The sequence below is a fragment of the Anolis carolinensis genome, unplaced genomic scaffold (genome assembly GCF_035594765.1).
Source record: "Anolis carolinensis isolate JA03-04 unplaced genomic scaffold, rAnoCar3.1.pri scaffold_77, whole genome shotgun sequence".
NCBI classification, from domain to species: Eukaryota; Metazoa; Chordata; class Lepidosauria; order Squamata; family Dactyloidae; genus Anolis; species Anolis carolinensis.
In genome coordinates this window covers 25,193-36,940 of record NW_026943886.1, presented here as the reverse complement: position 1 = coordinate 36,940, position 11,748 = coordinate 25,193, and the positions used below count along the sequence as shown (strand labels likewise).

The 11,748-nt window shown below is 45.1% G+C and overlaps 1 protein-coding gene across 1 annotated transcript in view; it reads left to right on the top strand.

Annotated features, from left to right (window-relative positions):
• Positions 1-1,986: 1,986 nt before the first annotated feature.
• The window catches only part of LOC103282587 (CAD protein), a gene marked incomplete at its 3' end in the record, with an annotated part of 29,255 nt that continues 19,493 nt past the window's right edge, over positions 1,987-11,748 (top strand). Inside the window, 7 exon segments of the mRNA XM_062967025.1 lie at positions 1,987-2,437; positions 3,426-3,457; positions 3,459-3,617; positions 4,055-4,195; positions 8,767-8,868; positions 8,993-9,134; positions 9,249-9,293. Coding sequence (XP_062823095.1) covers positions 2,152-2,437; positions 3,426-3,457; positions 3,459-3,617; positions 4,055-4,195; positions 8,767-8,868; positions 8,993-9,134; positions 9,249-9,293 — 907 coding nt within the window.

Here is an 11,748-nt window from a genome sequence, read left to right as displayed (position 1 = left end):
AAAAAGTTGTTCAGTACGAAATAATGCTATGTAGTAATTACTGTATTTATGAATTTAGCACCAAAATATCACGATTTATTGAAAACATCTACTACAAAAATGTGTTGGATAATCCAGAATGTTGGATAAGTGAGACTCTATACAAATGCTGTCTGGAGGGTCATCCTCTGTAGAGAGGATCCAAGTCTGCATGCAACATTTTAATAACACATCATAACACAATGTAACAAAATTTGAAAAGAACTTACCCTCATGAAGCCGGAAGCTGGAAAATGTTAAATTGCCTCTGTGTCTGCCTATGTATTTCCTGTTTAATGGTGCAGTACTTATTTTGAAAGCAGTTATTATCCTCCAGAAATCTGGTTGTTTTTGTGGCTGCCACTAACTGTGCTGAATGGGTTGAGTCTCTGTGAGATATTCATTGAAAAACTAGAGCGAAATGTGCTATAGCAGGACAATGTCCCTCCTTCTTGCAGAAACCAAGTTTTGGCAGTTCAGTAAACTGTTTCCATGTTTTTATTATAGAACCAATTAGGAAATAATGGCATTTATAACTCAGGAACAAAATTGTGCTATATAGTGTAATTTAAGATCGTTGATGCAAGAGTTGAAGCACAGACTGAATTTCCATTTAAGAAACACAAATTAGAAACAGTTAAAACACTGTGTTGTCGAAGGCTTTCATGGCTGGGATCACAGGGTTGTTGTATGTCTTTCGGGCTGTGGCCATGTTCCAGAAGCATTCTCTCCTGACGTTTCACCCACATCTATGGCAGGCATCCTCAGAGGTTGTGAGGCATGGATAAACTAGGCAAGGAAGGTAAATATATATCCATTAGCGCTGGCTTCCAACTGACAACTGACCCTTGTCACACCCTGGACTCTCCACAGATATATATTTACCTTCCTTGCCTAGTTTATCCATACCTCACAACCTCTGAGGATGCCTGCCATAGATGTGGGTGAAACGTCAGGAGAGAATACTTCTGGAACATGGCCACACAGCCCGAAAGACATACAACAACCCAGTTAAAACACCATTAAAAGAAGCTCAAAAACATAATGAAATTGTTGAGAAGCTGAAGCCAAATGAGTCCCCATGAGAAATAGAGCGGTATATAAATAAAGTTTTGTTGTTGTTGTTGATGATGATGATGATGATGCTCTCCTCCAGAGCAGAGGAGAGCAACCCAGTTCTGCATCTGGCCGGTCCCAGCTGCTAATGTGGGATTTGTGTATTGATAGTGCCATGCTTGTATTGCAACTGATTGCATCATCCAGAATGTACCATAGTGTGGAAAGAGTTAATTGCCAAGAAGCTAGGATGACCTTGATGCATGGCTGGAACTAGGGAGTATCCAGACACAAGTGTTTGTGCATAACAATTGTATCAGTTCAGTTCTGTTCAGTTGAGTTCTGTCTGCCTAGAGTTCGAGTCAAGTTCTGTTGGAGAACAGAGCAGTCCTGTGTTCGTTTGTCGTCTGCAAGTCTGTGTGTGTTGATTACTGCTGCATACAGTAAAACTTTGTAAATACGAGGGCTATCCAGAAAGTAGGCTACGTTTTGGATTTTAAAAAGGACAAAGTATAGAATAAATTATTTACCATATGCAGCTGAAAGACACATCCCAAAACTACAATCTCATGTAATCCCCATTTAAATTTAGCCACGTTTCTTATAGATAAATGAGTTTGAAAAGTACTGCACCAGTAAATTTGCCTCCTCTCTCCTCCGTTTCCAACAATGGGGGCGTGGCTGGCAGCGCAGTGTTTCGGCGACGCTGCAGTAAGGGAGAAGGGGGAAGAGCTGACGACACAGGCAGGGAATTTACTGGTGAAGTACTTTTCAAACTCATTTATTTATAAGAAACGTGGCTAAATTTAAATGGGGATTACATGAGATTATAGTTTTGGGATGTGTCTTTCAGCTGCATATGGTAAATGTTCTTTTTAAAATCCAAAATGTAGCCTACTTTCTGGATAGCCCTCGTAGTTTTACCAACGTCTCTGAGTGTCTCTTCGTTCTGCGCTCCACTGCTTCCATCCAACTACTGCTGCGCTGCAAATACTCTGACACCAGCTGCCCCTTGCTGCATCAAGTGGTGGAACTGGGGCCCTGGACCCCCATTATACCCCTCCATGGGGCTGTAGGATGCCCTGCATGGATGGGGGGTCCTCCTGCCAGTGGGGAAAGGTGACTCTACGGCCCATCGGCCCCTTCCTTCCTTTCTTCCAGATCCTGATCATCAAGGCGGCCAAGCAGAAGGGCATCGAGGTGACCTGCGAGGTGGCCCCGCACCACCTCTTCCTCTGCCAGGAGGACCTGGGGCGCATCGGGGAGGGGCGGGGCCAGGTGCGCCCCACGCTGGGCACCCGGGAGGACATGGAGGCCCTCTGGGAGAACATGGCCACCATCGACTGCTTCGCCACCGACCACGGTGAGAGCCGGGCGCTGGGGAAAAGAGACTCTAAGACCCCTCAGGCCCCTTCTTTTTCCCCTGGGGAATTGGTTTGTAACTGTTGCTATCCTGCTGCTGGAGAACTTAAGCTTAAGCAGCTGAGGGGGGAAAGGAAAGGGCCTGAGGCTGTTAGGGATGGTGGTAGTTGGAGTCCAAATCACCTGGAAGGAGGGCCCAAGTTGGCCCGTGCCCAGACTAGATGATTTTGCAAGGACCTGGGAAATTGGTTTGTAACTGTTGCTATCCTGCTGCTGGAGAACTTAAGCTTAAGCGCGGGGGAAATGGAAAGGGCCCGAGGCTGTTAGGGATGGTGGGAGTTGGAGTCCAAATCACCTGGAAGGAGGGCCCAAGTTGGCCCGTGCCCAGACTAGATGATTTTGCAAGGACTTGGGGAATTGGTTTGTAACTGTTGCTATCCTGCTGCTGGAGAACTTAAGCTGCTAAGGGGGGGAAAGAAAAGGGCCTGAGGCTGTTAGGGATGGTGGGAGTTGGAGTCCAAAACACCTGGAAGGAGAGCCCAAGTTGGCCCGTGCCCAGACTAGATGATTTTGCAAGGACCTGGGGAATTGGTTTGTAACTGTTGCTATCCTGCTGCTGGAGAACTTAAGCTGCTGAGGGGGAAAAGGAAAGGGCCTGAGGCTGTTAAGAATGGTGGGAGTTGGAGTCCAAATCACCTGGAAGGAGGGCCCAAGTTGGCCCGTGCCCAGGCTAGATGATTTTGCAAGGACCTGGGGAATTGGTTTGTAACTGTTGCTATCCTGCTGCTGGAGAACTTAAGCTTAAGCAGCTGAGGGGGAAAAGGATAGGGCCTGAGGCTGTTAGGGATGATGGGAGTTGGAGTCCAAAACACCTGGAGGGAGGGACGAATGCAAAGTCTTTACCATGCATCTGCCAGATATTTTTTCACACTTTAACCGTCTCTACTCCCCCCTCCTCTCTTTCTCTCTCTCTCCCGCCCCCAATGCAGCTCCCCACACTCTGGAGGAGAAGCTGGGCAAGGACCCCCCCTCCGGGCTTCCCCGGCCTGGAGACCATGCTGCCCCTGCTGCTGACAGCCGTCTCTGAAGGGCGCTTGACCGTGGAGGACATTGTCGCCCGCCTTTACGAGAACCCCCGGCGCATCTTCGGCCTCCCCCTCCAGGAAGACACCTATGTGGAGGTGTGTATTTGGGGGGAGGGTTGGAAAGAGGGGGGCACAATGACCGCTCTGTGAGGGCAGGGGCGGTTCAACCATTAGGCGAAGTAGGCGGTTGCCGAAGGCACCATCGTCTGGGGGGGCGCTGTTGAGGCCCATTCAGGGCCCACATCTCCAGCTGCAAAAAGAGGGAGGGAAATGCTACTTCTCTCCTCCCCAAAGCCCCAAACCCTTTCCTTGCAGTGAGGAAAGAGGCCGGGGGCTGGACGAGGGGAGAAGCGGCGAGTGACTGGTTTGGGGGCGGTGGGGGGAGGGCAGAAATATTACTTGCTCACACTTTGAAATTACCTCTGTGTGAGGGAGCACCCACCTCCCAACCGTCCTGCTCCCACCACTCTTTTCCACAGTGGGCCAGGCCAATGCCCTTTGACCCCTAAGATGACCACTCCCTCCCTTCACAGGTGGACCTGGAGCAGGAGTGGCTGGTGCCCCCCAGCACCGCCTTCAGCAAGTCCCGCTGGACGCCCTTCGAGGGGATGCGGGTCAAGGGCACGGTCCGGAGGGTCATCCTCCGCGGAGAGGTGGCCTATATTGACGGACAGGTAAAACAGGGAGGAGGGGGCAAAGGGCAGGATGGGGAGGGGGATTACAGATTTCATGTAACTACATTGGATTCACAAACCTCAGCATTCACACACATATAAACATTCATCCTCATGCACACATCACCATTTCTCCATTCTTCGGCCATGAGGAACATCTCTTAGGCCAGGCTGCTCCCTTGCAAATCTTCCAATGCAGTTCCAAAACTGTTGCACCTCAGCGCTGGTTCACCTTGCTCTTATCACACACTCCACCATAGCAGGCTAGGTTTAAACAGCTTATTGATAAACAATAGCAAAGTCTGAATAAGAAGCAGTAAAGAAAGCAAACATCCAAATGCAATGGCAGTCAATAAAAACAATATAATCCAGTAGTAAAAGCAATTTGTAGAATATAAATCCAAGTCTCAGATGTAGGAAATTAGTCCTGAAAAACAAGGCACCATGAACTTCAGAGTAAAAAGCAAAACAGTTTCCAGGCATGAACACAAATGAGAGTGTTGTTGTATCTCTTTCGGGCTGTGTGGCCATGTTCCAGAAGCATTCTCTCCTGACGTTTCGCCCACATCTATGGCAGGCATCCTCAGAGGTTGTGGATGCCTGCCATAGATGTGGGCGAAACGTCAGGAGAGAATGCTTCTGGAACATGGCCACACAGCCCGAAAGACATACAACAACCCTGTGATCCTGGCCATGAAAGCCTTCGACAACAAATGAGAGTCCTGTTCTATGAGCTTAAACAAGGCAGAAGATGTGCTTCCAAAGATCAACATAGCTTAGTCTGAAATCACTTTCTGTTTCTCGTGTATTTACCCATGTTTACAAGCCAGAAAGGCATTTCTCTGCCCTTGAATTCCCACGCATTTGCCAGCTAGTCTAAGGGAACGTCTGGCGCGATGAACCTTCAACCTCAGCCTTGTATCTCTGTCTAAGGAAGATTCCTCTGACTCGCTGCCCGAAACACCTGGAGCTTGTTGATGTTCTGAATCTAGTGAAAGGTCACCCTTATCATTCTTTTCTGTTTCCTCGCCAGCTTGCGGCCTCTCTGACAATTCAGAGCCAGAGCCAGCATCAGAGCCTTCAAGCTTTCCCACATCAACATTGCTTTGGTCAGCCTGCATTAACCCAAACCCCCCTTCATCATCAGACTGAACCACAACAAAAACTCCTAAAACTTCTAAAACACCAAAGCTTCTCTTTCCCTCAGAACAATGCCAAGGATCAGAGCTATCAGATCTGTGTTTTCCCTGCAGCAGAAACGGACTCCCTGCAAAATGTATCACTCCTTCCTCTTTTGAGGAGAGGAAGCAACTTGTCCCGAATTCTGCTTTCCATTGCAGATCTGACACTCCCTATACACCATCTCTCTCCTTCCCATGGTGGACCAGACACCTCTGTTTAAAATAATCTTTATTAACTTTTAGTTATTAACAGATGTTAAAAGAAAAAAAAGCGAAAAAGAATTGTCCATGGGGGTTGTGAATGGAAGGGGTAGGTATGGGTAGGATAGGTATACTTGGGGGGGGGGGGGGGAGAGGGTGCGGGTATGGATGAGGTCAGTGTGCGGGGGGAGGCATTTGATGATGTGTACTTCCAGGGCTGCTCCGGGGTCATTTTGCATTCTGCCTTTCTTTTCTTCTTCTTATCCGCTGTCTTCAATTGTCTCTTCTCTGGTTCCGGTCCGGTACTTCTTCCTAAGGTTAATTCTTCCTCATGCATTATAAGATTTTCTTTCTATTTAAAAAACTTTCTACTTTATTCCAATCCGTTTCCTTTCTTGGTTTTCCTTGTTGTTTGGCCAATAGATAGGTCAATCTGTCCATATTCTTGATTTCCGCTACCTTTATTAGCCATTCTTCTATTGTAGGACCTTTGCTCTGTCTCCAATATCTAGCATACACTATTCTGGCTGCAGTCGAAAGGAATGTTAAGATCTTTTCATCATTCGAACCTGCTTGGATTCTTGATATATTTAATAAGAATATTTCTGGCAGTTTGGGTAGCTTCTTGCCTAATATTTTTTGAGTGTGTTCGTGAATCTTTATACAGAATTCCTTTGCAATTCTGCAAGTCCACCACATATGGTGGTGTGTTCCTTCTGTCTCTCCACATTTCCAGCACTTTGTACTATTGTTTTTATTTATTGAGCCTAATTTATTAGGGGTAAAGTGCCACCTATAAAACATCTTCCACCAGTTTTCCTTCATACTATAAGAGTACGTGAATTTGATCTTCCTATTCCAACAGTCTTCCCATTCTGCCATTAAAATGCTCCTTCCAATATTTTTAGCCCACTTCGGACCAGACACCTCTGATCTGCCCAGAAAGGGGAGGTTTGACACTGGCCTAGAGTTGACAACTTGGGCGGGATCCAGTGCCGGTTTCTTCAAAAGAAGTCATACTACTGCCTCCTTGAAAATACTTGGCATTAGGCCCAGAGTCAAGGAGGCATTTCCCAGCACCTTCACCCACCCTGCCAGTCCTCCCCTGGCCGATATTATGACCCAGGATTGGCAAGGGTCTAGAGCAGGGGTCCCCAAACTAAGGCCCGGGGGCCAGAGGCGGCCCTCCAAGGTCATTTACCTGGCCCCCACCCTCATTTATAATATAATATTTTTATATCAGTTTTAATAATATAATATATTGTATATACATAGGATATTGATAATAATATTATCATTTTATACAATATAATACTAATAATAATACCATATAATAATATTAATTATATGTTATATATTACATATAATGTTACATATAGTGATATAGTTCAATATAGTAGTATATAATGCTAATATTGTGCTATGCTAATAATATAATATATTGTACTAGCTGTGCCCGGCCACGCGTTGCTGTGGCAATGTGGTGGTGGTATTGGTTAAAAATTGTTGTGTAATTTTTATTTGATGTTATTTGCAATTTTTTATTAATTTTATTGTAAGTTATATTTTTATTTATTATATTTTATTATTTTCTTGTATTATTTTTTAGTTATTTTCTTGTATTATTTTTTAGTTATTTTCTGTTATTATAGTATTTTATTGTATTAATTTTAGTGTTTTTTATTATTTTTGATTGGGTTGCTAGGAGACCAAGTTGGAGGAGCTTAGCTTTCTAACTGGCAGCAATTGGATAAAAGCAATTATTCCTCTCTCTCTAATTAGGACTTTACTTTTCTTTTCTTTTTGTTGAATCAACCTAGAGGCGTGAATGATGGGTTGTGTTGTCAAATTTCGAGGTTGGGGGGCCTGTAGTTTTGTTGTTTTGTGGGTCGCCATGATGCCATCACTCTTTTATATATATAGATGTACATATAATATTGATAATAATATTATAATGTAATACAATATAACACTAATAATAATACCATATAATAATATTAATTATATGTTATATATCTATATATATAAAAGAGTGATGGCATCACGGCAGCGGACAAAACAACAAAAGTAAACACCCCACAACCTCGAAAATTGACAGCACAACCCCTCATCCATGCCTCTAGGTTGATACAACAAAAAGAAAAGAAAAATAAAGTCCTAATTAGAGGGAGAGGAATAAATGTTTTTATTCAATTGCTGCCAGTTAGAAGGCTAAGCTCTGTTCACTTGGTCCCCTAGCAACCCACTCAGCCCAGGGGACCCTTTACCTTAACTACCACCAATTCCTCAATACTTTATTTCCCATACCACCAGACTTCGCCACAGCAACGCGTGGCCGGGCACAGCTAGTTACATATATTACAGTATAGTGGTATAGTTCAATATAGTAATATATAATGCTAATATTGTGCTATGCTAATAATATAATATATTGTATGTACATACAGCTGCTCTGAGTTCCCTTCGGGGTGAGAAGGGTGGGATATAAATGTAGTAAATAAATGTAGTAAATGAATAAATAAATAATTTTGGACTTCGGCTTGGCCAAAGTCTGAAATGACTTGAAGACACACAACAACAACGACAATCCTAATTAACCTGACTATCTCATTGGCCAGAAGCAGGCCCACACTTCCTATTGAAATCCTGATAGGTTTAGGTTGGTTAAATTTATTTTCATTTTTAAATATTGTATTGGTCTTTCATTGTTATTGTTATTGTTTTGCAGTACAAATAAGATATGTGCAGTGTGCATAGGAATTTGTTCAGTTTTTTTTTTCCAAATGATAATTCGGCCCCTCAACAGTCTGAAGGATTGTGGACCGGCCCTCGGCTTTAAAAGTTTGGGGACCCCTGGTCTAGAGAGAGCACTCTCCTTTGGGGTGACGCCTTCTGCTGTCAAGAATTCGGTGACTGCACGTTGTTTAAGTCGCATTGACCAACCGTTTGTGCAGGGTTCCATACTTTGCACTTTAAAACACAACCAAATGGAGCCTTAGAGGAGAATCTACTGAACAAGCCAGGACCTGCCACAGATCAGTACCGCCACCTGTTGAGGAGTTACGACGGTGGAGGCATTACTTTTCATTCAACCCTCGTATGTAGGCAAAGTGAAGATGCCTAAATTGAATTCCGTTGTATGATGTCCAAAGAGGATAATGTTACTCTATCCTCTGCTTGTGCTTGCAGGTCCTTGTGCCCCCGGGGTACGGCCAGGATGTGCGGAAGTGGCCCCCCGCCGTGGCCGCCACCGCAGCCCCCCTCCCGGTGCCCCCCAAAGAGGTCCTGAAGGTGAGACCCCGGCAGGCGGTGCCGCTTAAGCGGCCTGGGGTAGACGTTGGACCCCCCTCCTCTCTGGGGTCGGAGGAGACCCCCGCTCTTCACACCTTCCCTCCCTCCCTCCCTCCCTCCGCAGACCCCCGAGCGCTCCCTCCCCGCGGGGCAGGCGGAGGCCCTGCGTTCCCGAGCGGCCAGTCCACGCAGGGCCCCTCCCGTGGGGGACACACGCTTCTACTTGGCCCCCCGGATCCACCGCGCCTCCGACCCCGGGCTCCCAGGTGAGGCTCCAACTGGCGCAGGGGGGTCTCCGGGTGCATTTGTGTTTGGTAAATGGGGCGCAAAGGGGTCTGCCTCTCCGTGACCTCTGCTCTCTCCTTCTTTCCTTTGCGCAGCCGATGACCTCAGGGAAAGAGTCATCAAGAGAACCGCAGAGCCAGGTGAGCCCTCCTGATCATAATAATAATAATAATAATAATAATAATAATAATAATAATAATAATAATAATAAACAACAGGAAAAACAACAGAAAAAACTCAGCCGCTATCAGGACTTTAAGATTGAACTGCAAAGACTCTGGCAGAAACCAGTGCAGGTGGTCCCGGTGGTGATGGGCACACTGGGTGCCGTGCCGAAAGATCTCAGCCGGCATTTGGAAACAATAGACATTGACAAAATCACAATCTGCCAACTGCAAAAGGCCACCCTGCTGGGATCTGCAGCATCATCCGAAAATACATCACACAGTCCTAGACACTTGGGAAGTGTTCGACTTGTGATTTTGTGATACGAAATCCAGCATGTCTATCTTGTTTGCTGTGTCATAATAAAATAATAATAATAATAATAATAATAATAATAATAATAATAATAATAATACATCACACAGTCCTAGACACTTGGGAAGTGTTCGACTTGTGATTTGGTGATATGAAATCCAGCATATCTATCTTGTTTGCTGTGTCATAATAAAATAATAATAATAATAATAATAATAATAATAATAATAATAATAATAATAGGTTCAGATTTGTAGTAGCATTTCATAATTGTGCGGTTTTCTGGCATTGTGTATTTCTGCCGCTTCTGTGACTGTTCATTTGCGTTTTGATGATTCCGTAGCCCACTTGTCGATGGATGTCCAGAATCAGCAGCATCCACCGCGGTCCTTTTTATCCTGGGCGACGACCGAGCCAGAATAGACTTCGTTTGGGTTTGATTCTCCATAATGCTAATGGGTGAGGTGCTCTTAGTTCTGCTCCTCAGCTGAGGCCTCTCTGGCTTGGTTGGACCTGCCGGTAGTTACACTTCCGCCAGCACAGCCCTCAGTCATCATTGGAGCAGGTAAGCCCCCCCACCACGTCAAGGTGGCACCTGGCACAACAAAACACTGCATGGAAAGTTCCTTGACAAAATTGAAGGAAAAGCTGATAAAGAGAAGACCTGGCTGTGGCTCACGAATGGGACCCTGAAGAAGGAGACAGAAGGCCTGATCCTTGCAGCCCAGGAGCAAGACATCAGGACAAAGGCAATTAATAATAATAATAATAATAATAATAATAATAATAATAATAATAATAATAATAATAGAAGACCTGGCTCTGGCTCACGAATGGGACCCTGAAGAAGGAGACAGAAGGCCTGATCCTTGCAGCCCAGGAGCAAGACATCAGGACAAAGGCCATTAATAATAATAATAATAATAATAATAATAATAATAATAATAATAATAGAAGACCTGGCTCTGGCTCACGAATGGGACCCTGAAGAAGGAGACAGAAGGCCTGATCCTTGCAGCCCAGGAGCAAGACATCAGGACAAAGGCCATTAATAATAATAATAATAATAATAATAATAATAATAATAATAATAATAGAAGACCTGGCTCTGGCTCACGAATGGGACCCTGAAGAAGGAGACAGAAGGCCTGATCCTTGCAGCCCAGGAGCAAGACATCAGGACAAAGGCCATTAATAATAATAATAATAATAATAATAATAATAGAAGACCTGGCTCTGGCTCACGAATGGGACCCTGAAGAAGGAGACAGAAGGCCTGATCCTTGCAGCCCAGGAGCAAGCCATCAGGACAAAGGCCATTAATAATAATAATAATAATAATAATAATAGAAGACCTGGCTCTGGCTCACGAATGGGACCCTGAAGAAGGAGACAGAAGGCCTGATCCTTGCAGCCCAGGAGCAAGACATCAGGACAAAGGCAATCAAGGCCAAGATCGAAAAATCAGCTGATGACCCAAAATGCAGACTGTGCAAAGAAATCGATGAAACCATTGATCATATCCTCAGCTGCTGTAAGAAAATTGCACAGACAGACTACAAACAGAGGCACAACTATGTGGCCCAAATGATTCATTGGAACTTATGCCTCAAGTACCACCTCCCAGCAGAAAAGAACTGGTGGGATCACAAACCTGCAAAAGTATTGGAAAATGAGCACGCAAAGATACTGTGGGACTTCCGAATCCAGATTGACAAAGTTCTGGAACACAACACACCAGACATCACAGTTGTGGAAAAGAACAAGGTTTGGATCATTGATGTTGCCATCCCAGGTGACAGTTGCATTGACGAAAAACAACAGGAAAAACTCAGCCGCTCTCAGGACCTCAAGATTGAACTTCAAAGACTCTGGCAGAAACCAGTGCAGGTGGTCCCGGTGGGGATGGGCACACTGGGTGCCGTGCCGAAAGATCTCAGCCGGCATTTGGAAACAATAGACATTGACAAAATCACCATCTGCCAACTGCAAAAGGCCACCCTGCTGGGATCTGCACGCATCATCCGAAAATACATCACACAGTCCTAGACACTTGGGAAGTGTTCGACTTGTGATTTTGTGAAACGAAACCCAGCATATCTATCTTGTTTGCTG